This window comes from Rhinolophus sinicus, linkage group LG06 (genome assembly GCF_036562045.2).
Source record: "Rhinolophus sinicus isolate RSC01 linkage group LG06, ASM3656204v1, whole genome shotgun sequence".
Lineage (NCBI taxonomy): Eukaryota > Metazoa > Chordata > Mammalia > Chiroptera > Rhinolophidae > Rhinolophus > Rhinolophus sinicus.
In genome coordinates, this window is record NC_133756.1 from 31,204,384 (window position 1) to 31,230,720 (window position 26,337).

The 26,337-nt window shown below is 45.7% G+C and overlaps 1 protein-coding gene across 2 annotated transcripts in view; it reads left to right on the plus strand.

Annotated features, from left to right (window-relative positions):
• The first annotated feature begins 396 nt into the window (after window positions 1–396).
• ROR1 (receptor tyrosine kinase like orphan receptor 1) overlaps window positions 397–26,337 on the plus strand; it is a 368,707-nt gene continuing 342,766 nt past the window's right edge. Inside the window, exon 1 of one of the 2 annotated variants that reach the window (XM_019731569.2) lies at window positions 397–1,092. In XM_019731569.2, coding sequence (XP_019587128.1) covers window positions 1,002–1,092 — 91 coding nt within the window. In that variant the 5' untranslated portion in view covers window positions 397–1,001. The remainder of the gene's footprint in view (window positions 1,093–26,337) is intronic. The other variant, XM_019731578.2, reaches the window with a different exon arrangement.

Below are 26,337 nucleotides of genomic sequence, written 5' to 3' on the forward strand. Positions count from 1 at the left end.
TTCTCTATCTTCACATTCTGAACACAGAAAAACACCTTTAAAGAGAATGTTGGGACATTGACAAAAACTGACCACAGAGAAATCCTCACTAAATCTCCGAAGGGAAGTTGTACAGATGACATTGATTTCAAGGCAGTGGAACTAGAAATCAAAGACAAAATGGGAAAACATAAATCACTTGGGTCAAAGAGGAAATCAAAAGGGAAATTGCATGATATCAATAAATATTCTATTACCCAGGTCACACAGCTAACATTGGCAGAGCTGGGATTGCTGGAATCTGGGTCTCCTAACTAAGCGATTCAGCCACGAACTGATTTGCGAGCCGGGAAAAGTTCCTTGAGCCTTTGTTTCTCCTTCTATCAAACGGCCTCGAGGGCTCGCAGGGCTCAGGTCCCCCCGCAGGTTTGAGGCGTGGTGGGGGAGGGGAGGTGGGCGTGCGGGAGACGCTGGAGCAACAACTTTCTGGGACGTCGGAGGGTGTGGGTGTTGAGAGGCGGCAGCAGAGGGCGCTGGGTCGCCGGCCTGGGCCGGTGTCTGCCATTGGTCGGGGCTCGGGCGCTGGGCTGGAGAGTTGGTGGAAAGTGACAAGTTGAGGGAGGCTGAGAGCAAGAGAGGGAGCGCGAGCAGCGGGAGGAGTCGCCGCAGCCGCCCGGGAAGGAGCCCGGGACGACAGCCCGCGGGCGCAGGGCGCGCTCTTCTGAATCCGAGCTGGGGAGACTCGCCCTCCGCTAGTGCGAGACGGACAGCTCAGGACTGGCCGGCCGGCGAGGCGAGGCTGCAGCCGGACGGCTCGGGAGGGACCGCCCTTACGGGGTCCTGAAGCGGCCGGGCGGAGGCGAGGGAGCAGGTTAGAGGGACAAAGAACTTTGCAGACGCCCCCGGCATCCTGCGGGGAGAGCGGCCGGGACGAGGTGGCCGGGACTCCGGGCAGAGCCCGTGGATGTTCTGCGCGCGGCCTGGGAGCCGCCGCCGCCGCCGCCGCCGCCGCGAGAGGAGGAATGCACCGGCCGCGCCGCCGCGGGGCGCGCCCGCCGCTGCTGGCGTTGCTGGCCACGATGCTGCTGGCGGCGCGTGGGGCTGCTGCCCAAGGTAAGAGGCGCATCCGCGGGTTCCCTAGCCCACCCGCCCCTCCGCCAGCCTCCGGTCTGCTAGCCCGGCACTGGGCAGACAGGAAGCGCCGCGCTCGCCTCGGGGGCGGCCGCGACCTGTCCGGGGTCTCGCAAACGCCACTCCCGGCGCAGGGGGAGGCAGGCGAGGATTTGCCCTGAAGCCCGTTGCGGGCCGGGGATACGTCCGAACACCCCGTCTGTGCCCAGCATCAGTTGTCAGCGCTGACAGCGTGGCGGGGTTGGGGATCGTGGGGTGATTAGGGACACTTCCGCGCTGTTCATCCCGGCATCTCTCGCTGGACCCTTCTCGCGCCCCAACCGGTGTTCAGGCAAGTCTGTCCTGCCCCCAAGTAGCAACCGTGTCGTCCCGAAGGCGCGGTCCGAGAGGGAGTTTGTATTTTTAGTGATGCCTGCGAGAGCCCAGGCTGTCCGCAGACCCGCCCAAACAAAAGCCCTGTCCTCCTGGGGCTCAGGCGGCCTCTCCTCTTCACCGCCCCAGGCTCTGCAGCCTTCTGGAGGGTCACGCTGGAGGCCACAACATGTGAGCTGCCTCCGCCGCCGCCACTTTGTGCAAAATACGCTGTCAGAGGCGGCCTGCTGCTCCAAAGTGCTCTGATTGTGCACGTGTGTGTGTGTGTGTGTGTGTGTGTGTGTGTGTGTGTGTGTTAGTTACAAACAAGGGCGGAAAAGCCATCTAATGCATACTTGATTTTGGTAATCTCCAAAGACAATTGCAACAGTTAGAGAAAGACTCCACCGAAAGCCCGAGCGTCTTAGTTCGCTGCGGGAAGCTTGGATCCTTGCTGCGTCTGAGCCCCTACACAATGAGAGGGAAGAGCCCGGCTGCGCCTGTGGAGACAACCGATTCATTCTGTGGAGGTTGGAGGGGGAAAGTTGATTAAAGTCCCCAGGGTCTTGGGCCTCACTTTTAACATGTATCCCTTGAGGGGGTGCCGGAGCCCCTGGATTCTTTCCTCCCTTACTCCCAGCCCAAACCCGTGCAGATAAATCGGTCTCTGCTCTTTTATCATGCATCTTTCATTTTTAACTTAGCGCTGTGCTTAGGAAAAGAAAAGGCTGTGGGTTATTTAGCAGCTGAGAGGAAAAGATGTATTCACTCCATAGACTAGGACAACAGAATTAGTTTTTACTAATATCTACCTATAATTTTCGTGGTAGAAAACACGTTCTGGAAGGAACTTGTGTGTGCATGTTGATTCTTAGAGATGATTTTGGGGACGTGGAAACCACATTTTCTGAGGATGGTTCTGAAATTGATCTTGTATTGAGGTTATACTAATCTGGAGGCTCCTGGGGTAAATACAACTCCTAATTGTAATTAAGATGTACATCAGCTAGGAGGGCACCTTCCTGGTGAAAATTCCTAATGAAATGTAAACAGCTTAGTCACATGGATGTTTGCTTCGGTGATGCCAAACATCTGGGCCCCTGCCACACCTGGGTGAAAAGTAAAAAATGGGCCACGCTGCCTAAACAGTGTAAACATCTTTCTGATTTCAGGTTGCCCAGCAGATTGAGGTGGAGACGACCAGGTGATTCTAGCTAAGGTCCGGGTCCTAGCTTGGGACTTTGATTAATCCAGTTATATATGCTCTGTTCTCTTTTACTTCTGCATAATCTTTCAACAATGGTTGCTTTTAGATCATGGCCGGTGGGGTAGGGAACACACCTTTCTTTGGTCAGCTGCCTTTAAATAAATGTCCCTATAATGATTTTGCTGAGGGTAAGACAATTCCGTTATCAGCAGTCACCCAAATTCTGTATTCCAGACTCTCAAATAATGAGCTAAAATCTGTTATCATTGTTTTATTTGTCGTCTTAAAAATCTCTTTCCATTTCTGTGCCTCGTTGATCTTTTCTCTGGGGACAAAACTTCTAGTGGAACTCAGATTTACTTTTTGTCTGATCCAAGATTCTTAAGGTAACTCAGCCAGTGGCTCAGGAAATCAGCTGAAAGGGGAGATACGTTTCATTTAGTCATTAAAAAAAAACCAAAAAACAAAAAAACAGCTCAGGATTTCTTCCATTACTTTGCTATTTTGTTAGCCAGGAGGAACAAACCTTTAAATTTATTTTTTTCTGGTCTGTTCCTTGTTGATCTCCTCACCTACTTCCTACCTACCCAGAGCCAAACTTCTAGGAAGCTGAAGCCATTATAACGCCTCCAAAGTTTAGGGCCTTCAGAACCTGCTGGGTCTTTCTCAGAATCCTGTAGTTTCTGTGGTTTGGCTACTTGAAGTCAGAGGGAGGTGGCCTGCTACTGTGTTTGCTGTCACTTGTTCACCTTCCAACGCCATTTTAATAGGTGTCTGTCCTGTCTGCCTTCAGAATAGGAGTCTCTTGAGGACAGTAAGACTGTCAACTTTCCCAGTGAGAACACTGAGGGCCAAGTCAGCCAGCTCCAACTTTATTGGAGACTCCTGAAAACCCTCCCTAGACAGAGCCACACCGAGAGAGGCCCCGTAGACAAAGGGTGTGGTCGAACCGTGTCTGGCGGTGTGTGGGAAATATTTAATAATTTCCAATATCACTTCAGCATACCTGGTAGGCTGTTACCCTGATGCCTTGGATTATCTTTCTGATACTTAATTACAAGTCCTTTTAAAAACTCAACCATAGTCTGTATTTTCTTCTCTCCACCTCCTGCATGGTGAGTATAGGCCTCAAATTAGACTTGAAAGTTTCTAAATGGTGTGTCACTAGCATCCATTAGTACCCAGTTTGGCTGTGGTTTGATGGTGACCACATACCCCATTTTAAATATTTTTGAAAATTTTACATAACATCTTATGGAGAAGGGAATGCTTTGTAGACTATGTGTATATTGATGTAAATGTATCTCTACATATAAATGGCATATGTGTATGCACATATATAGGAAATGGTCCATAGATTTTTGATGAATGAATGGAGAATAACTTTTTTTGTCTTATGTAAAATTGTGGTGTTATTTGCTTTCTTAGTAAAAATGCAACATGGCATGTTTTCAAGGATTTTTTTGTCTTTTCTTGCCCCATCTTCTAGTATGAAGGGAGTGCAGTAGAACTTAACAGTAGTAGAGCTTAATGGTTATGAGCACAGGATTTGGAGTTTAACAGACATGGATTCAAGTCTTTTCTCTGCCACATACTGGGTATGTCAATTAGTTTTCTGAGCCTTACCAGAGTTTTATGCGAAAACATATATGTCAGTACTGGAGAAGAGCACTCAGCCTAGAGGGTCTTAATTTGGGGTACCTGAAATTGAGGATGTGCGGACCCCCAGAAATAGTATACACAATTTCATGTGCATTTTTGTGGTTGTGTGTTTCTAGCTGTAATCTGATTTTCTGAGAAAATTGCAACCCCAAAAGATAGCAACCATTGATTTGGAGTATTTGATGCCTGGGGCAATGAGTTGCCTTCCTGGGTAGGTTGTGAGGGGTTTAGTGTTGGTGGTGGGTCCTGGGCCTTAGCCCAGATCTGCATAATCCGTGGAACCTCTACTCTCCTCACTTTCCAGTTTCCCTCCCACCAGGCCAGCTGTTATTGGGCCTGGAAGAAGCTGAAGAATGGTGCCAAGTCCTTTGACCTCAATGTATTTCCCTGAACCCAAGCGTTCTGAGATACCTCTGTTAGTACAATTTATTTAACAAAAACTTGTGTAATCCTTAGAGTGGGATTCTAAGCATTTTGCAAGTATCATCTCACTGAATTCTCACAACACCCCTACGAGGAGATGGCATCAATCACTCATTTTAATTTAGGCACAGAGAGGTTAAGTTACTTTCTTAAGGTCACACAGCCAGGAAATGGCATTGCTGGGCTTACAAACCCTGAGAATTCATGGCTCTTAACTGCTGCCCTAGACAGTCTTTCCTGGGTTAAGTCTTAAAATATGCCAAAGGTGCCATTTCCTCAGGTTTTCCAAGAGCAGCAAAGCAAGGTTTTCTTAGCCATTATCTAGGGGTAATAAGAAATGATTGGGGATAGCCAATTTCAAGTTTCCTTCCTGTGCTGGAGTTCCCTGAGCCAGTCTTGCTGTAACACAGATATAGACCAGAAGGGCCTCCAATGGTCTGCACCTCTGATCAGCAGGAATTACATTGTTGTAATGAACTGCAATTTTGATGAGGTTTGAGGAGTGTGTCTGGCAGTTCCTTCCAACCAGCGATGAGATATAGTTTGATGAAGTGCCTTTGTATTTGCATCTTGGTTGTGGACTGAGGAGGGGTGATTTATTAGTGTGCTCTCTAGTGGGAGAGCTGGCTTGCCAGCTCCGAAGTCCCGATGTGGACCAGACCCTGGCAAATTCGGCCCGCGCTGGGAAACTCTCAAGTCTCTGAGGCCTCTTTCTCCAACAGAAGGGCCTCCGCCTGGCCTTACCTATTCCCTGCAGGGTGACAGGAGAGACTGTTCTGCAGACACACGAAGAGAAAGGAATAGTCTCCTATGAGTCTGAGAAAGTTCTCTGGAGTTGCGGGGGAGGGGATGGCAGGAGTCGTGCGGGGAGGGGGAACTCTTGGAAATCCTTAACTAAATGCAGCTGCTTGTTACACGGAGCCTGACTTGCATGCCAGGAATATCTAAAAAGCTAACGAATACAAAATAAAAATAAACAGCAGTAAAAAGGCTCTCTCTTTGTTGCAGTAAGCTCGGTTGGGGTTTTCAGTTTGTTTAGGAATGGGATAATTGTGGCATCCACTTTATTTTGGTAAGGCAGTGAAACGTGGATGGATGTTATTGTCATTGGGATGCTACCACCACCTGAACTTTTTCCTTCACACCTCCCCCTTTGGAAAGCCCATGCATGGCCATCCACAGGGCCTGAGTCTCAGACTGTGGCCCCTGCATGAATGACATTGGAATAGGCCAGATAATTTAATGGGATAATCTTGGCAGGGCCAGCAAATTTCACACCCCATCTCTCACTAATAGAAAGACAGTAGAAGGCTACAACATCCTCAGATGAAAAGGTTATATAAAAAGGCTCTGCTTAACAGTAACTGTCTGTCCATAAATAAGGTTCTGTAGAGTTTTGATCCCAAAGCTGTTATTAAATACTGATAAGCCAAGCCTCGTAATGTTTGGCCTCCTTACATTTCCTTTATTTTTTTCTTTTCTCCCTAGAACCATAGCTTTTTTTTTTTTAAGAGGGGAAAGGGACCTAAAAGAACAACCAGTCCAAACTGTTTATTTTCTCAAGTATTTCTATACAGAAAGGACCTTCTTTTATAGCCATTTAAAGAGCCAGTGTGGAGTAACAGAAATGGAATGGGATTTGAACCTGACAGGGTAGGGTTTGAATTGGGGCTTTGCAGCTTACTGGCTGTGTGGCCTTGGGCAAAGTTCTTTGACCTTCTGAGCCTCAGTTTCTTTCTCTGAAAAATGGGGATAACAGTGATATTTGACTTGCAGGGTTTTGTGATAAGTAAAGGAGATAATGGACGCAGTACCATGAGCCTCTTAAACATGTAGTGTGTTAGCCACTGTCATTATCAGGGACTTGCTGGAAAAATCAGCAAACTTGGCTCCAATGCAATGATCCTTATGCTGTGAGACACGAACCAAGACTCAGAGAGCAGCAATTTTTACAATATTTTCAGACTCTTAGATGTTTTGTTTCACAGGGAGCATATAGCTATTCCAGATTTGAACCCAGGCCAGTGCTGGGGACTGGGATGGAAGAGATTCCACAGTACAGTTTTGCAAAGCCTTAAAACAAAGGCTTTTTTCAGAACAGCGAGCTTTTTGGGGAAGAGCAATCCCTCCCTGGTGCTTGGTGTAATTCCAGAATCCTGCAATGGGGAATGTTACATTTCAGGGACCTCCACTTGTAATCTGACCGTTTTTAGCTCCAATATCCAAATAATCTTGTTGAGCACAACTTGAAAGAAAAGGATAATGGCAGGAGGAAGGAATCCTGAGGTGTTCTGTTAGCCATTTAAAATTTCTGAGTACAAAAAAAAAGTTCATGTTACCCAAAGAGAGAAGAGTAATGAAGTGTGTGAGGAGAGACAGGGGAGATAAAAAGAACTTCTAAAGAGCAAGGCAGGGTTTGTGTTGTCTATTTTTATTTTTCAACAGTTAAAGCTTGTCATTCAATGCATTTCAACTAATATTTATTATATATTTATTATATGCAAGATTATGGTGTTAGTGCCGAGAAAGAAAACATCCCTGCCCTCAAGGAGAGACGGAGAAGGGAAATTTTTACTTTTTAAAGAACCTGCTATGTACCAGGCATAATTCTTTACACTAGATGTTAAGCTTATATTTCCCAGCACCCCTTTGAGGTTGGGCTTCTGATCCCATTTTACAGATAAGGAATTTGAGGCTCGGGAAGGTCAGTCTTTTGGCCAACTTCACACAACTATTATGTTGGGATTTGGCATTTGGTGTTCTGACTCTCAATTCAAAATTACACTGTCCTTGAAGTGTAGCTGGAGAGACAGGATGAACACACATGCTTCCTCATGCCAAGTGAATCATGGAAAGGGTTGTGAAAAAAGGGCTGTGGGAACACAGGGGTGGAAGACGTGAATTCTCACTTGGGGAATTGGAAGGTCAGAGGGAGAACATTAGTGTCCTTCATCGGCTTATTGTGAGGATGCAGTGAGACAGGTGGAAAATGCTCAGCACTGTCCATACACGTAGTGGGTGTGCAGCGAGTGTTCTGCTGTCATGACGCAGCTAAAGAGGAGCCTGGTCAGGATTTAGCTGCCTTCAAAGTCCTGTGCGCTTACTTGTTCGGCTGTGCTCCTTTTTAACAGGCATGTGCTTGTTGGAAGAGTAAGTGGCTGTACCATCTCCAGATGGAAGGGGAGACACCAAGACAGTTTCTCTGGTATCCTCCCCACCTGCTCTACTCCAGATTGTTGGATACAGCTCTGCTTTGAGTGCGGGAGGGGAGTTGCACAGGTGTGACTTTGGCGCGAATCACAGTGCCTAATCAGAAAGTACCACTCCTGGAACTCTGGCCGGAATCTACCATGTTCCCTATTCACTGATCATACGTTTTCTCTGCACTTAACTGTGAGCCAAGTATTGTTCTAGTCGCTGGAGATACGAAGGTGAATAAAGCTTGGTTCTTGCTTTGGAGGCTTTTTCACATGGCAGATCTGTGAAAGAGATTGCTAGCCGATCACCAAATCTGTTCCCATCTCTGGCACATGGCTAGATTGCATTTCCCAGTCCCCTTGCAGTTAAGTGAGGCCATGTGACTAGCTATTAGCCCTTGGAATGAGATTGGAAGCAATGAGTATCACATGTAGGCTTAACCCATGAAAAACTTCCCAAGCAGCAGTGCTGTGATTCTGAACGTGGCAACCCAGGAAGTTGCGTTGACGATACTGCAGTTGGGGAACAGCCTGGAACTTCCCCTTAATCACCGCATAGTGGAAACCACCTGCCAGTTCACACTTGTTTAGGTTTTGTGTGAGCAAGAAATACACTTCTCTTGTAGTGAAGGCTGAGATTTTGGGCTTTATCAGTTACAGCTGCTAATGTTACCTTAACTAACATTATTTACATAACTAACCTTTTATATATATAGTTGTCAATCATAGTGCACCACGAGGTCGGTCAGCTTTGGGGGTCAGGATTAGCCTGTTTAGATAGAATACAATAGGAAATACCAGAGTGCATTACATTAATAAGGTGAATATTGTTTGGGAAACTTTATCCTCAGTTCTGTATTGCTGATTTGGGTTATTATTGGGCTCTCAGGATGAAAAGTTTGAAAGCCACTGGTCTTGTGGAGGCAGACAAGCGAACAGCTCTGTATGGGGGTGTGTGGTAGTTATGCCAGTAGTAGCTAAGTCCCGGTGCAATGGAGACTCAGCTAAGGAAGTGCCTAGTAAGCAGAGGTGGCAAGCAGTGTTCATTTTTCTAGTTACTTGGTATTGGCTGGCCTCAGTGCAGTGTTAAGAAGGATTCTGAGGTTCTTTCAGGATCTCCGGGAAGGAATATTGTGGTCTGATAGCATCTGCCATGGGCTTGGGTAGGAGAAGTGGAGGCTCAGACTAGTTTGCATCTGACCCCTTCACATGGAGTCTGGGCTCCTTCTAGTGAATTAACCCACTTTCCAAATTTATGGCACACACACAGTATCTGTAGCACCATGCTAAGCACTGTGGGGAATCTAGAAGAGCTGTGACTAGCCCTTGGGGAATTTACCTTTTAGGGGCAATAAAATAGGCACTTGTAAACTAATTATACAGCCAGTGAGTACAGAGTTAGCAATTATAGATGTAGAATGCTGAGAAGGGGGAGGTCTTTGGGGAGGAAATGGGACATGATGGAAGCCTGGAAGGATGAGATGGGGAAAGGAGGAAAGGAGCTGGACATTCTGCAGCTGCCCTGGTGTCCATGGACTTGCCTACGCTGTCCTGGGTTCTTAAACTCGGCCTTCGTTCTGGAATGAAGCTGGCCTTTAGAGGATGGGAGAGGAATGAAGAAGAAAGAGGGCTTTGTGGGTGCCTGTTACGTTTTTTACATATGAAGGGGTGGGGGAAGGGAGGAGGAAGCAGGATTTTACGTCCTGGGAGTATGATGACTTATCTCTCCCTCCAAGAGAGTGCCCCAGAGAGTTAAAAATGCTTCAGGGCTGCTTGTCAAAGGTACCTTCTGTCGTATTCCCTGGGCAGCAGCGGTTTTGTTTTGTAGTGTTGGTTACTGAATCCCAGGCCACCTCTTGCCTGTTTGATGAAAATCATAGTAGTATAGTAATGATTAACACATCAAGCATTTCGTGTACCATGTTAAGTGTTCTTAACGCACAGTCTTCAGGACCACCCTATGAGGTCGCCACTAGCATTATCCCCATTTTCTAGCTAAGGAAACTGGGATACAGAGAAATAATCTGCTCAAGGCGACACACTGGGAGGACCAGTCATATTGGTCCTAGTCATACTGAGTCCATGGCTTTGTCCTTCATCGCTATGCCACTGCATCGCATGTTTTTTTTTTTTTTTAACTCTATCTGATGATTCAGATTTTCTGTAAGATCCCAGCCAAAGAGCTGAGTCAAATAATTATAATTAAATCCTCCATTTGTATAGGGCTTTGCAGCTTACAAAACTATTTCATATGAAACATTACCATTAATTTTCCAAACAATTCAATGAAATAGGATTTCTTTCTTTCTCTTTCTCCCTTTTAAAATTAGGTATGTGAGTGAGGTTGGCGGCTGATGTCAGGTCGCTGTAGCTGGTGAAGCCTGTGGGAAACCCAGTCTCTTTGACGCCAGGCCCATAGTGCTTTCTGCTCTAAAAGGTTACCTGTGTTTAGAAGTCGTGACTCTAAGATACTGATATTTGTCTATTTTCACTGTGTGGGGGCGGAGCCCCAGAGAGTAGTTTCCAGGCTCTCGGCCTCACATAGACAGGTGCTGGCTCAGGTAGTAAATGGCCAACTGTGATTGCATGGCCATCAGCTGTGGCTAGTTGGCCGTCAGCTGTAACCAGTGAGCCATTGGCCACTAATATAACTGCTGTGGCTACGCTAAGAGAGAGAAGGAGAAGAGAAAGAATGGGGCTAGCAAGAAGATGGCGGCTGGGCTGGCAAGTGTGGATGGCGGTTTGCGGACAGTGTGGATCCAGCCTCCAGTGAGAGTATAGTGCCGCCAGCGAGAATATACTAGTATGACTCCCCTATCTATGGCTCCTTGCGTGTTCCTTTTCGGCCTCACCATGTCCTGCGTTCTTGTATGGGGAGCGGGAGCAGAGACCCTGCATGACACCCTGCATGACAAATGGCGCAGCGAGCAGGGTCTCCAGCATGACACACTGTCGTTTCATCAGCAAATGAATTTGCCTGATTCTTCTCAAATCAGCTCTTGTTTTCAGAAATATTTGTGAGGCATTTGTAGGTGGGGCCCGGGGCTAGGATTCTTGTAACCTAAGAAAGTTTACTTGCCAAGAGACAGAGGAGAAGTTACTTAAAAAGAAGGAGCTTCCTAAGAGGTTGGTGATGGCGGCAGGTAAGAGCACCCCTTGATAGAAAGCCTTTGGCCTCAGAAGGTCTCGTTGTGAGACTGGGCTCACTGCTTTCCTGCCAGGTCAGCAAATTACTTGACCTTTCTGAGACTCGCTTTCCTCACCTGTAAAACAGGAAGCGGAATGGTGCTTGCCCTGACAGGGTGGGGAGTGCTTGTACAGTGCCTGGATTGTATTCAGTGTGGGCTCTCAGCTATTCTGTGAGTTAAGCTGAGAGCAGCAAGAGTGTACTTCCTCCTCTGAGGTTTTCCCAGGATGTGATGGCAAAATTTCTCAACCTCAGCACCTTGTTACCCTTTGTTTCACAATATAATCATCGTTGGGGTAGACCTTCCTAGTACCTGGAACTTTTAGGTTATAATGACATTAATATTTCTCAAGGATGGGGCTTTCTTATCCTCTATGAAGGTTAAACATCTAAGGTAAAAACAGATCCTGCCTCCTGAAATCCTAGATACCCTCAAAAAGGCTCCTATCTGTTCTTCCCAGGAAATTGACACCATTTCCTGATGGGTTCCGGCATATATCAAAGCAACTTATGCTACTTTTCCTCCATAAGAGAGGTTATAGCCTCACCTCTTGGATTTCACTGTGATTCAGGTATTTCGTAGTTTTTACATAATTTTCACATTCCCTGCAGGGTTTTGGTTGTTTTTCTTTTCCCCACTTGAACTTTCAGCGTGATGAAAGTTAGCCCTTCATATGGACTCCTGAGAGGTGTGCCTTAAGAAAGTGGTGATTAGCTTAGTGGTGGCTGTTTCCCTCCTTTTCCCTTCAGAGAATTGTTGTAGTTGAATAGGAACATCCAGTCCCAAGACATTGCCTGTTTGAGATTAGCTGTGTAGACTGCTTACAATAAGCAGCAACAATTTTTGATGATGTTCTTAATTCTACTGGTGAGTTACCACTTTTTCTCTATGCTGCTCCCAGCGCTCTGCTCTGCTCGCTCATTCATATCCGCGGTTCCTAAACGAAGGAATCAAAATGCTTTGCCTGTGGCCAGATCATCTTCAGAGAGTCAGAACCTGCTGTGGGGGGGTCTCTGAGGGGACACCTGATAAATCGCATTCCTTTTCCCCACAGAACAACGGAGGAGCTGAGCTGAGCTGAGCTGAGCTGAGCTGAGCTGAGCGTGCCCAGTTTGTTCCACCCACTTCATCAGTACGTCACTGTCTAATGCTGTGTCCCAAGCCCCTGCGAGGAGTACTTAGTAAAGGAGCAGAGAGAGTCCAGTCACTTAACACTAATGGGCTTCCCTCCCCAAGATGAAAGCCCTGGGTGTAGGGAGTAAAGCATTCCTCCCTTACACTGGTTGCCACTTGATTTTTTTTTCAAAGGAGCAATTGCCAGATTTCATGGTTATGTTGGGGTTAAGATGTATATATATCTGAGCCTCAGTGTTCTCTTGGGGATAAGTGACATCCTTTTATAAATACACATGTATAGAAAACATTACCAGAGGTTATGTCTGAGTGGTAGGATGGTGGGTGATTTTTGTTTTCATATTAGGTCTCCGATTTTGGTTTTAATGGATGTATATTTTGTATCCTGTAGTGGAATCCTATTATTTTGTCTCCAGAATTATTGTCCCTAATTCAATCTTCCTCCCCTCACTTCCTCCTCCTACCTCTTCATTGGTTGGGAGAAGAAACCGCTTTGGCCCACACTCCAAGCTTGTTATGGGGAGACTGCCAATCATAACCCCGTCCCCCAGCCTCACTATGACGGGCTAATTATAATCTTTCCTTGGGATTTAGGGGAAGCCCCTCTGGGTGGGGACACAAGAGGTGCCCTTCGCCTTGTCTCTGCCCCCGAAAGAAGTTGGCGAGGAAGAGAGAATGACTGATATCCCGAGCAGGCTTTGCTGAGAGCCCTGACGGTGGTCAGTCTCTCCTCTGAGATTCTCTGCCCAGAGCCTGTGGACTGTGCTTTGCGTGAGGTCATTGTGTCCTGACCATGTACATGCCTTACCTCACCAATCCTCACCACAAAATAAAGTGGTGTTATTATTTAACCTAAAAGAAAGCAGTTTTAATGCTCTTTCTCACGAGAAAATGTGCATCCATTAAAACCAAAATCAGAGACCTAATACGAAAACAAAAATCACCCACCATCCTACCACTCAGACAGAACTTCTGATAATATTTTCTGTACATGTGTATTTATATAAAAGAATGTCACGTATCCCCAAGAGAACACTGAAGCTCAGAGATGTTCAGCAACTTCCCCAGTGTCATCTAACCAGCCCACTTCTTTATGAGCAGGGACCAGATCTTATGTTCATTAACTGCTGTCTGGTCCAGCACATTTTACTCAGTAGGAAATCACCAAGTATGTGTTGAGTGAATGCTAACTTCAGAGTAATTAAGTGCCACAAGGAAGGTACATACAGTTAGTTTGTAGCTCAAGGAGGAGACAGATGTGCATTGTTCAGAATTACTGGGATGGTTTTCTGAAGGAGGTGGAACTGGAGTTGGAGACAGATATTCATTTGTTTCCCTCCAGTATGCAGCGTCCTGAGTGGTCAGAGTCAGTGCGTGGGGATACCTGAGCACGTCCTGCTGTCAGGGCCGTGTACTGCCCAAGACTCAATGATTACATTTTTCTGAAAATGCAAAAGATCCAAGTGAACATGTATCCACGTGGACATGGCAGAGAGGGCCAGAGAAAGAGATAATATGTTATCCAGAAGGAAATTCACAGCTGTTGAGGCAATAGGAAATTAAGACCTAAAGAAATAAAATGAGGGAGTGAAAGAATGGGGGCACAACCAAAATGTTATCAAGGCACTACTGACAGGCCTTTTAGGCAGGCCTTCCCAGTCTGTCTGCTCTCACCTGGCACCTCTGCACACGGTGCTTTCCCTGGGGCTAGCCCCTCCCACAGGAACATGCTTCTAACCCGTCAGCTACCAGTGCTGCTTCGGTGCGAATGTCAGTTCCCCGACTGGCCCAACTAGATTGGGTTCCCACCTACTGGCTTTCCTTTGAGGTACCCTGTATTTTTAAGTATTCTTCATTATAATTTGTAATTAAATATTGACTTGTGAGAGTATTACTCTTGTGCTACCTTCTCTATCAGTGGACTGGACGCTCCTTAGAGAAGGGCCTGAGTCTGGGTTAGGGCCAGGACCCTGTCAGGTGGCCAATTGAATCGGCTCTCCTTCCTTTTACTAATCTTTGTTCTTACTTCCTAGAGGCTGGGAATCCCAGTTTGCTTTGCTATGACTATCTAGCAGTTTTAAAATGCAGCTTTGAACACCTGAAAATCTCAAGCTTATCTCTTCCAAAAGGTGAGGACTCCAACCCTGTAAAAAGTCAATTTCGACTCAATTAAACCTCCTGTGGGGTTTATTTGGAGGGCAGCAGTGGGTAGCTCGAGAGCTAAGCTGTTTTCCCACGATGGAAAATCTTTGCTAACTCTGGGTTCTGCGAGTATAAATTAGGGTTACTCTGCCCTTAATTGGCAACAAATTAAAATTCTTCCTCACAGCCCTCCTCTTTCTCTTCTTCCAGGTTTGTGATGTTTGAGAGGAGGTGTGGAAAGTACTGACAGTACTGGAAAGTCTCCCCTGCCCTCAGGGGAGAGGGCCCCAGGCTTGAACGTACAGGCAGGTTTGGGTTGTGAGGGCCCTCTGAGAATCGGGGTGGTGAGTGATTCCACCCTGCTCTGAGCACCCTTCTCCTTCCCCCGATCTTTCTGTTCTTTCCTCTCTTTCTTCAGGAGTTTTGAAAGGTCTCATTACTAAGGAAATATCCTCTCTGGAGCGCTTCCTCTCTCTTCTTTCTCTTAATAAGTAGAAGGGAAAAAAAATCTCTAAGTTTTGAATTTGCAAGCAATCTGGATGCAAATATGGCCAGAAAGGCCTGTGTGAACCATCTGCTTTAGGCGGGGCCACCTTTCCTTCATGCAGGAGAGAGAAAAGGGAGCTTACCAAGCTTCAGTTGGGTTTCTTGGGGGCTGAGGCAGTCATGGGGGAGAAGAAAGGCCTGGGCTCTTGTATTTCTTGTTCTGCTGGTGTCATTCAGGAGGGTAATTGGTCGGCATGAGGCCTGTTGGGTGCCAGGCACTGGGCTACAGGCATTTCTGGCCTTGTGGTGAGCATGGAAAAGGTGATGGCTATGTGGGAAGGGCATGGGCACAGGTGAGGTCCCAGAGCAGTTAAGCAAGGCCCTGGTTGGACTGGCACAGAAGGAATCAAGCAAGGTGTCTCAGGGAGGTGTCACAGGGAAAGCATGTATCTGGGAGGCCCTAAAGCAATAACCCATAATGTTGTTTTCATCCTATGGATGATAATGGATAGGTTTATTTTGACAAATGAGTTCTAAAAAATCTGCTGTCTGTAATGTTTGGTTGTTTGACTAAGTGGTGAAACCATTTTCCAGGCCTCTCTGTGTAAACCAGCCCTTCTTGGGGATCCACAGCGGTTCCACCAGGGCACCAGGGCCAAAGCATCTCAGGATGGCCGAGACCCTGCATCTCAGTGCCAGGTGAGGATAGGGTCCTCTGCCTCTCCAGAAAGCTGTTTTGAGATCTAGGATCTCAGTTTCTTCACTTCTGCAGTGGGATTATAATTCCTTCCCTGAAGATTAAAGGGAGATTAAGGATATGAAGGATGTAAAAGTACCTTGTAAGCTTGAAAGTTTTATCTGAGACTGAAGGGTCAGATAGCAAGCAGCAGTCTGCCTCCTCTTGGTGAAAGGACCCACGAGGCTTCCTTTAGTCACTCAGCAAATATTTATGTGGCTGGCTTTGTTTCCATACTGGGGGTGAAGCAGTGAGCAAAACAGAGACCCTACCCTACTCATGGAAGAGTCCGAAAATAAAGAAACAGATGCCTTATCAGGAGATAGTAAGTGCTAAGAAAAATGAAGCCGAGTAAAAAAACTTGCGATGGGGGTGGGCTGAGCGCTGTTGTGTAGGGTGGCAGGGAAGGCTCTATGACAAAGTGACTCTTGAGCAGAGACCTGCAGGAAATGAATGAGTGAGCACTGTGGCTGGCGGGGGTCTGGGGGTTGGGGAATCTTCCAGGATGGGAGCCAGCAAGCACAAAAGCCTTGAAGTGGGAGTGTGTTCTCAGTTGGTACAACAGCAGTTGAATCCATTACTAGTAACATTTGCAGAGCACTTACTGTGTGCCAGGCAATATTCGAGCATCACTTAATACCACAACCCCATTAGGTAGGCCCTATTATTATCATACCCATTTCATAGATAAGGAAACTAAGGCATCCTCAGCAACACGCCAAGCATTCAGATCACAGGAGAAGAGGAGGTAGTTCTCATTTACAGAGGGTGCAGCCCTGCACAGAGGAAAGAATGCATGGTTTGGAGAGAAGAAATGTCTGGGTTTGGGCCTGGCCTGCCACTCATCTGCTGTGTAATCTTGGGCAAGGTGCTTAACCTCACTGGGCCCCAGTTTCCGGATTTGTAAGATGGGCTAATAAAATCTCAGAGATTTGTTCTGTATAGTAAGTGAGAAATCCAGGTGAAAAGATGTTGCAAATTGCAGAACCTCATACAAATGTTACTTTATTATTATTACTACTGCTACTACACCAATTCTCCTTCCTAGCTTCTTGAAAAGAGAGTGAATGAGAGAAGTGGAACTTTGTAATTTATTAATTTCCTCTGTTCTTTCTCTGAAATTTTATTTTATATTATTATCTCTGAGGGTGAATTACTATAGTATCCGGTTGAATTGGTCAGTATTTTTCTGAAAGATTAAAGAACTATGCGATAAAGTTGGTGGTGAGTCTTCTCCCATTTCTAAAGAAATCACTCAAGGTCCTAGAATTCCCAATCCACTCTCATCCATAATACCAGGCTGCCTGTATGTAATCCCCAAACCTAGAATTTTATGTCAGCTTTCTCTGATTTTGCATTGTGCAGTTAGTCGGTACTCAGTGATTTCGAAGAAAGTGGCCCTAAGTAATTGTACCCTTTTAAATTGTTCCATGCATTTATTCCAGCGTCCTGTGGGATGAATGGGTAAATCCCAGGGGATCTGGAGAGAGTAGATATTATTATTTTGGGCTACAGAATGGGAAAACTGAAGTGAAGGGACTTATCCCAAACTGAATAATTGACGGCGAGCCTGGGTACCCATTCTCGTTTCTGGAGAGGAACACTTTGCTTCCACCACCATGGCAGTGGGTCAGGAAGTTCATTTGTGACCCAACTGAACACCTACCTGTGCACGGTGCTTGGTGCTGGGAAGGCCACGGTGCTCGCTCTTGGGATTTCCCGTAGGAGATGCTCGGGACTTAGTCTTTCATTTGAATGCCTGCTGCGGCCCTTCCCGGCACCTCCAGAAAATACAGAGGTGGTGGTTGCTTCATTGTCACTTGCTGATGAGTGGCAGGCATGTAGCCATCGAGCTGGCACTACCTCTGGTGCCTGTGATCAGACCCGAGTCATGCAGTCTGCGTTTTGTTTTCCCCAGCGCAGCAGTGGCTTCCTGCGATAAGCTCCATCTTGGCTGTGATGCCATTCTTCCCTGGGGTTGGGATAATAGCCTCCTGGGGGCTGTGGTTAATCTAGGGAGAAGCGGGAGCCCCCAGGGAAAGAATCCTGTCTCTCCCTGTGTGCACCTGGGATTAGGCAGAGCTGTCGCTAATGCGATTAGGTGAAGGCGAGGGCCGATTGCTGGGAACAGGAAACCTGGGGGTGAGTCTCCTGTTTGTCCCTACTGAGGCCTTCCTCCTGTCACTGCTTCTTAAAGCTGAAGGGGGGCCCCTGAGAAAGCGAAGTTAGACTGAAGTCCAACTATTGGCTCCCATTCAAGTAACTGTGACCTTGGGCAAACCTCAAAGCCCCAGGCTCCCCAAGCTGTCCAACTTGGGGTACTAAGCCTGTGTACTGCATTACCTTTTGGGGAGGATGAGCTAAGATAACGGCATATACCGAGTGCACACAGTTAAGCATCACTGACTGAGCTAAGATGACCCTTTTACAGGTGAGGAACCTGAGGCCCACCTCCAGTGGTGCTGATCAGAATTAACCCCCCAGAATTCCTCAGGGCTGGAGCCTGGAGTAGAACCTGGCTATTCTGCCCTCTAGCACTAGGTCATGAATTAACTCACTTCTTTCTCTCCCAGGTGGTGGCCCTGCTGCCCGGCCTGGACACAGAAAATGAGGGGGACGGGGATAGCTCAGCAACAGACGTCAGAGTCCAGGGAGTTTCCTTCCAGCCACCACATCGCTGGAAGGTTATACTTAGTTTTCTCACCTATAGGAGGAGGGGGCTTGACTGCTCCGTCTGGCCCCATTTATTTTTCTTTTCTTCTTCTTAAGAAGCCTACTGGAGGAAGCAGAGAGCCAGAAGGGAGAAGTAATTGGAGAAAACATATCAGCATTACGTAATACGAATAGCTGGCATTTTGTAAATGCTGACCATGTGCTAAGGCCTGTGCTGGGCACCAGGACATACCTGCATCAGGTCATCACCTGGTTTTTTAAGGGCTCCTGGACTAGTGTGTGTGTGTGTGTGTGTGTGTGTGTGTGTGTGTGTGTGTGTGTCGTGGGCAGTGAGGAGGGGGAGACACATAAAACAGAGGAATTAGAATTCGTTTTGATATGTGCCTTAAGAGAGACGTGCACGGTGAGTTGTGGCCCCCAGATGCGGCTGTCCCTTGGTGCTGCACGGCAGGCTTTGTGGGCAGAGCCATCAGCACATGGAATGATCCCGAATGGTGTCCAGTGAAGGGAAGCCTGCGTCCTCAGTGCTGACGAAGGGGAGTTTGTGGTTGTGCGGGCAGGTTTAGGAGGGTTGCAGAGGGAGGGTTGGCAGCCAGGCTGCTGCTGCTCCAGGGGGCTGATGGATTGCATTCCTTCAGTTAGAAACCATCCGAAGCCCCACTGAGAGGGCGCTTGTGGCTTTGGAGCTTTGCTGGTTGTTTCCTCTTGTGAGGGGAAAAATTAGTTTTGCCTTTAAGTGTTACCTTTCTGTCCTCTTGGTTTCCTAAGTGTGGCAAGATCCAAACCCAAAGTATTTGCACTAAACTTGTTAATGTGAACAAAGTAGCAGAGTAGAATAAGACTGAAACAGCCAACATGCTGCCAGTGTTTCTTCCCTTGGAGGTTGTTTTCTGACTTTTTAAAGAAAGTTCTGTTGAAAACCTAGTATGCTTGTGACTCTAGATGGTGAATGTGACACTTGGTCAGGGACATACTGTGCACCTACTATGTACTTGGGCCTGAGCTAACTAATGTCATGGAACAAGCTTTCTTGGACTCCTTTTTATTTTTATTTTTTTAATTGGGGAATATTAGGGAACAGTGTGTTTCTCCAGGGCCCATCAGCTCCAAGTCATTGTCCTTCAGTCCAGTTGTGGAGGGCGCAGCTCAGCTCCAAGTCCAGTCGCTGTTTTCAATCCCTTAGTTGCAGGGGGCGCAGCCCACCATCCCAGGCGGGAATTGAACCAGCAACCTTGCTGTTGAGAGCCTGTGCTCTAACCCACTGAGCCATCCAGTGGTCCTCAAACTCTTCAGATTGTTAAAATACATTTCAAAGCCACAGAAGCTTTTGGGAGTGATCTGAAGGGCATGAGTCCGAGGGAGGCTTTGAAGCCACCCTGTTTGAACACTTAGATTGCTAAGTGCAACTCTTCAAACACTTCGCGTGCTTTAAATGGTCTCGTGCAAAGGATTTTAAGGAACAAACTCTCTTGCTGATACTGGGATAAAAACCCCTTATCTCCTCCCTAAATATTGATTTAGAGTAATAGCTTGTTTTGAACTCACTCTCGATAAATTAATTTTTAATTAGAAAAATACCCCTGGGAAAAGTTTTGGAAACATGGGGTAGCTGATCAGGAGAGCATCTTTAATGAGATGAAAAAGGGGAGAAAAAGGTCAAGGCATTACTTTTAACTGGAATACTCCCCTTCTCCCCATCAGATTAATCCGCTGACATATTATTTTGTATAATTTTTGTTTGCAAGACTGCTGGACACTGAGAAAGAGACTATGATTTAGCCCTGCATTTGTGTATTTGTTCATATGTGTGTATGTGTTGTCGTTGATGGGAAAAGAAAATGAGGCTTTTTTCAGAAACTTTTTTTTGTTTGTTTTCGGGAGAAAGGATGGCATAGTAGAAAGAGCTCTGGACTAAAGGTCAACAAACGTGAATTTATCTCCTAGCCCTGTCTCTACCTAGCTGTGTGACCCTAGATGCCTTCTCTGAGCCTCAGGTTCTCTTCTGCAAAGCAGTGAGCCTGGACCCGGTAGCATCAAAGTCACCTGGGAGCTTGCTAGAGACTAGGGCTCCTCTCCAGACCTATTGGATCAGAATCTGCATTTTAACAAGATCCCCAGGTGATCTGTATGCAAATTAAAGGTGATTAAACATTGCTTTAAAGAATGATTCCTGCTATAATATTCTAGTATTTTGTTTTTTCCCCCTAATATATAATAAAATCCAGTTATGAAGAATTTATCCAGTAATAAGGCAGGCATTCTTACCCTTCAAAAGTTTGTACTGTGTGAGAAAAAAGATTTAAAGGCAGAAACATGCACAAATAGTGATATATTTCGTTCCAAATGCTGTATGTACATTTCTCCTTTCGACCTTGTGTCTTAGGTCTTGGCAGTATGGCTAGGGCAGCTGTGAGAGAGGGGAGGAGGAGTTGGGAAGTCAAGGTGATTGAAGGTAGAGATGGCAGTGGACCTTCTGCAAGGGCAGGTGGCATAGTAGTGGTCTTAGCCCGGGTCCTCAAAGGACCACAAGGGTTCTGAGGATCAAGTGTCAGCAGTGATTGCAAAGTAGTGTTTCATGTTTTTCAAGTATATCTGAATGTTGATTTGATTAACTAAATAAAAATTCATAGTGTCTTTTGCATATTCTATATTTTTCTAATTCATTGATACTAAATGTTATACCTATTAGTTGGGAGGGGGAGTCCATATCATTTTTTGCATTAAATGGAGTCTTCTCACTTGAAACAATTGGGGATCAATGGAATAGGGATGATAATAATGATATTGATAATAACAAAGAACCCTTGAGAACTTTCTAGATACCAGGCACTGTGCCTTACAAGGAAGGACCTTAGGTATCTGCTAATGAATGAGTGGGTAAGGAAATTGAAGGTCAGAGCAGTGAAATGACTTGCTCCAAGTCACGCCTTGAGGGAGTGCCTGGTGGATACAAGACTAGACCCCAGGTATCCAGCCTGTTGGTCAGCTTTATACCTGCTGTGCCAGACTTTCTGGGTTGTCCACCTGGTGCTCTGGGGTAGCAATTGCGGGACTGTTCAATGGAGTGGAGGCACTTTCCTGGGTTCCTGCTGTGGGAGTCACAGACTGTCGTCATTGGGAGGACCTCATGAGCGTCTGGGCCACTCACTGTATTTACAGGTGTGCCTACCTGGCCCAGCAAGGGAAAGGGACTTGTCCAAGGTCAAACAAACTGGGTTTGTTTGCTTGTATTGGCCTTCCTCTACCTGAAATACAGCTGTTTATAGATCGATATATTTTTTCATAAGAGAAGCAGGTAAGTGAAGCAAGCCCTTCTATGAAAGCAAATGAGCATGGTTTCTAATATTGCATAGTCACTGGTAATTTTAAGAACTCACATTATTGTAATAATTATTAGTTAGTTATTGTTGTTATTTGACCAAGCGTGGCATATTAAATTTAGGAACAGTTTTGTTTTTTTAAAATGTGGGACTGATTTGCAGCCTTGACTCCCTGCCCCGATGTTCTCTATCTTAAAGGTAACCTTTGAGGGGTCAGATCACCAACTTCCTTTTCACTGAATACAGTACCACAGAATCACTGGGAACCATATAATGGAAGGGAGAGAGTTAGTTAGTGTCGGTCATTGGGGCAGCTTCATCTATTTTATGAGCCCACGGCTTACTGAGTCTAATTGAACTGAGAAGCTGTCTCCTAGGCAGTAGATGTCCTGATACTCAGAAAATAAGAAGCAGCACTCTGCTGGAAGCAGTCAGGCACCTTTCTCTGCCAGGTGAAGCTGTTACTAATTCAGAGAAGGAGGAGCCTGGGTAGAGTCAGGGCAGGCTTCATGGGTGTACAACGTGTGTAACTGAATCGGGGCCCCCACTTTTGGGCTCCGCAGTAGATTGCTGTTCCGAAATTTTTAATATTATTTTGAACCAAGGGACCTGCATTTTTATTTGGCGGTGGGCACTGCAGATTATGTAGCTGGTCTTGGTTAGAATAATCCTGAATCAGGACCAGGAGCTCCTGAGGAGCCAGTCAGTGGGGACTGTATCCTTTTTGGGGGTAAGGAGGAGGAGGTGGGGGGAGGAGGCAGCCACAGGCCTGACCCCTTGTGGTGGTTTCCAGTATTGCGTGTGGGCTTGAGATTGGCAACATGCGGTCAGCTGCCATAGACCGGAGGGAGCGCAGGGCAGATCTCTCACTGTCCCATCACTTTGCCTTGTGATTGTAGACAAGTCACTAGCCTCCCTGCATGTCTTCTTTGCATCCCTAGCCCCAGTTGAACATAGTACCCAGCACATAGTAGGTCCTTAACATATTGTGGTTGTTTACTTTTGTTGCTGCCCTGTAGTGTACCTGCTAGATAACTTTGAAAAAGTGGATGAAGCTCTTTGTGTGACTTGCATTATAAACTTTTCTGTCTTTAGTGTCATTGCCATACCTCATATCGGAACTATCCAGGGGCCCTACAGTAACTTTCCTGCCAGTAACCTTTTATGTTAATCCTACTAGCCATATTAACTTTCCCAGATCCATCACTTATTAGCCACATGACCTTAGATACACTTAATGTTTCTGAGTCTCAGTTGCCTTATCTCTAGAAAGGAGGTGATCCTGTCTCCCTGGAAGAGCTGTTAGGAAACTTAGAGATAGTGCATGGAAGGCTCTGGGTATAATAGTGACTGGCACATAATAGGTGGTCAATAAAGAATAGTTTTTCTTCTTATAAAATTGTAAGATTATATATGTATATATATGAATGATATACAAACAGCTTTCATCATGTCATTTCCTCTCCTCGAAAATATCTTCAGTGGCTCCCCAGGATCCATGGCCATGCAGGGTCAAGGATTTTCATGATCTACAATGTAGCTGTGGTCTACATTGCCTAACTTCTCCCGCTAGTGTTTTAGAAACTTCTAGAATGCTAGTTGGGATCGTTGTTTTTACTTTTTCTGTCTCTTGACTACCAAGGGCATTGGGAATTCCTTGGAATTCCATGTCATCCCTTGAGTACCCAGGAGAGTGCCTGGCATACTGTGTCTGTGTGGTTGTTGATTGCTAACCACCTGTGTATCAGGAATATAGTGCAACTTTGCTTCTTTTGCATCTGTTTATATTGCTTAGCTCCTTCAAATTGGAAATGGATGATGATTTGGCATGTGAATCAGGAGGAGGAAAAAAACACCCATCCTTCCTCTCTTCTTTCCTCTCTCTCTCTCTCGCTCTCTTTTCTTTCTCTCTCATTTTTTGTTTTTTTGTTGAGCAGCTACTATGTTCCAGGTATGTTCCAGGTGCTTTCCAGACATTTTCTTTTTCTTTTTTTTTTCCAATTTATTTATTTATTTTTTATTGGGGAATATTTGGGAACGGTGTGTTTCTCCAGGGCCCATCAGCTCCAAGTCGTTGTCCTTCAATCTAGTTGTGGAGGGTGCAGCTCTGCTCCAAGTCCAGTTGCTGTTTTCAATCTTTAGTTGTAGGACAGCCCGCCATCCCATGTGGGGATTGAACTGGCAACCTTGTTGAGAGCTCGCGCTCTAACCAACTGAGCCATCCGGCCACCCCTCCGGAAGCTCAGCGGCAGCTCATTGGTTTCAAGCTAGTTCTGGAGGGCGCAGCTCAATGGCCCATGTGGGAATCGAACCGGCAACCCTGTTGTTCAGAGCACGTGCTCTAACCAACTGAACCATTCTGCTGCCCCCTCTGTGTTTTAAACAGGCACTGTCACTCTCCTTTGGGGTTGTCGTCTACATGTTTGTCTCCCCTTCTGGACTGTGAACTCTGGGTGGGGAGGAATGGTGTTTAATTCTCCTTTATATCTTCAGCGTCCAACATATTGAACCTGGTACAAATAAAAAAGGCATTCATTCAGTGTTTGTCAAGTCAATGAATATTGGAAAGCTCAAATTTTTATGGCAGACAATGGAGACAGTGGGAGCTGCCTTTTTACTGGAAAAACATTGTTTATTAGATCTGTATGGATCATTTAGAAAATATGCAGTTGGATATCTTTTATGGTCAAAGAAGAAAATCAGTATAAAATGCTTAATTAAAAGCAGAAGCTCACATTTCCCCTCGTAATGAAGGCAGGATCATGAATATTTTCCTTTCCTCAGCCCAGGAGATGGGCAGGCAGCCAGGCTCAAAGACAGGGATGCTGTGCAGACAGATAAGAAGCTTTAACATTAGGAGGACGGGGTCCTACAGTTACCCTGGCTCCATCTTTGTTTCAGTGTTTCTCCTCATGGATGTTGAAAATATGAAAAGCGTTAACTCCTTTAAGATATTCTGACAACATTGTCAGCTCCTTTAAGGTGTTTTGCTCTGTTACTTATGAAATTACCACTTGTTAGTGAACTCACTGGCATATTTTCAGGAATAGGTTCAGAATTTGAGGTGAAAAGCCCCAAGCGGTGTGGGTCTTGTTCTCGGTGCTCCTGGGCCTGGCCCTTACGAAAGGGGGATGCCTGGAGCTCTTACCCACACAGCATCTGCAGGGTCGGCCCTGGCCTGGGTGTAGGAAGCTGGGGAGAAGCAGGAGTTAGGGAGGCAGAGAGGGCGATGAGGTTCTGAATGACTTCTGCCCCCAGGAGGAAATCGGGCCTTCTGAGAAGGATAGCGAGTGGATGTGTCTGGGACAGAACCTTGCTACTCAAAGTGTGGTCTGAGGATCAGCATTACCTGGGAGCTTGTTAGAAATCCAGAATCTCAGGTGCACTCCAGACTTCCTGAATCAGACTCTGCGTTCATTGCACCAAGATTCCCAGGCAATGCACGTGCATGTTCAAGTTTGAGAAGCACTGCTGAGAAAGTCTTTTTCATCCTCGAAACTTGATAGTCTGGATTTTTGTGATTCTACGATGTAGCGTGATCCTTGATTCCAGAACTACCGCCATAAACGTATTACTCAACGCTTTTAAATCTTAAGATGTTTCATCTATAAAATGTATGTGTTGTAAGTTTTGCTCTGTGTATGGGTGTGTGTGTGTGTGTGTGTGTGAGTGTATTAAATGAAATGTAATGTTCTCAGCATGTAGTAGGAACTTAATAAATAAATAATATTACTTGTTGCTGTTATTATTGTTATTATTTTATCTGAACCTTAGTGCTGGCAGTTCAACTATTTCTTATGATGGGAGAATTGCTATGCTATCATTACTAAAATGCTGTAATTTTGCCTGAACTTGATATCTTTTGTATGAAGCAATGAGTGGCCTTAAAAAAATCAGCTTCTGAACCCTCCTCTTTTTTTTTTAAACCTGTTTTTTTTAAATTTTCTAACTCTTAATGTGGACATACATGTTATGTGGCTCTGTTTATGGACATCAGCCATTTTTAAAACATGACTGAATCATTTCTGTTTTCTTCTTGAGGTTTCTTCCGCTCCCCTCCTCCCTGCCTGCTTCATTGATGATAATGATTAAGCAGAAACCTTATCCAGCAGTAGTTAGACAGTTCATGAGCAAGGTCAGTTAAAGCAGGGAGTGAACAAATAGTGAAGAAGTCAAGTCAAACATTTTATTTCACTTTAAATGCCTAGAAGTCCATTATTTTTATCCCCATAGTGTAGGGCCCAGGCTTTTCCTTTGAGCCTGGGTCTATTGTTTGGAGGGCCTTATCTTTTTTTTACATCCACACCTTAGTAATAGTACATCTTCTGTGATATCCACTTTGGGTTTCTCTAAAGTGGATTAGAAATTTAAAGACAGGTACAAAGCAATGCAAATGGAGAGTTCTTTTAGATATTTACCACCTTTCCAACTTTTTATCCTTATCTCACAGTTAATACAGTGGCAAATTTTATTGTTTTTTTTTGGGGGGCGGTGGGGTGGAGTTATTTTTATTTCACCTTTCCAAAGAGTGTGACTTAGTTTTCCTAAAAGTCACAACTCTCTCTCCTCACTCTTGTTTCATCAATTTACATTCTGTATAGTTAAAGTCATAAAAAATGTAACTGTGTAATGAGCTTTGAGACCAAACTCTATTGATTCTTGTTAGAATAAAACTCAAGACATGGGAATAGAAGTACGTGGCTTGTCC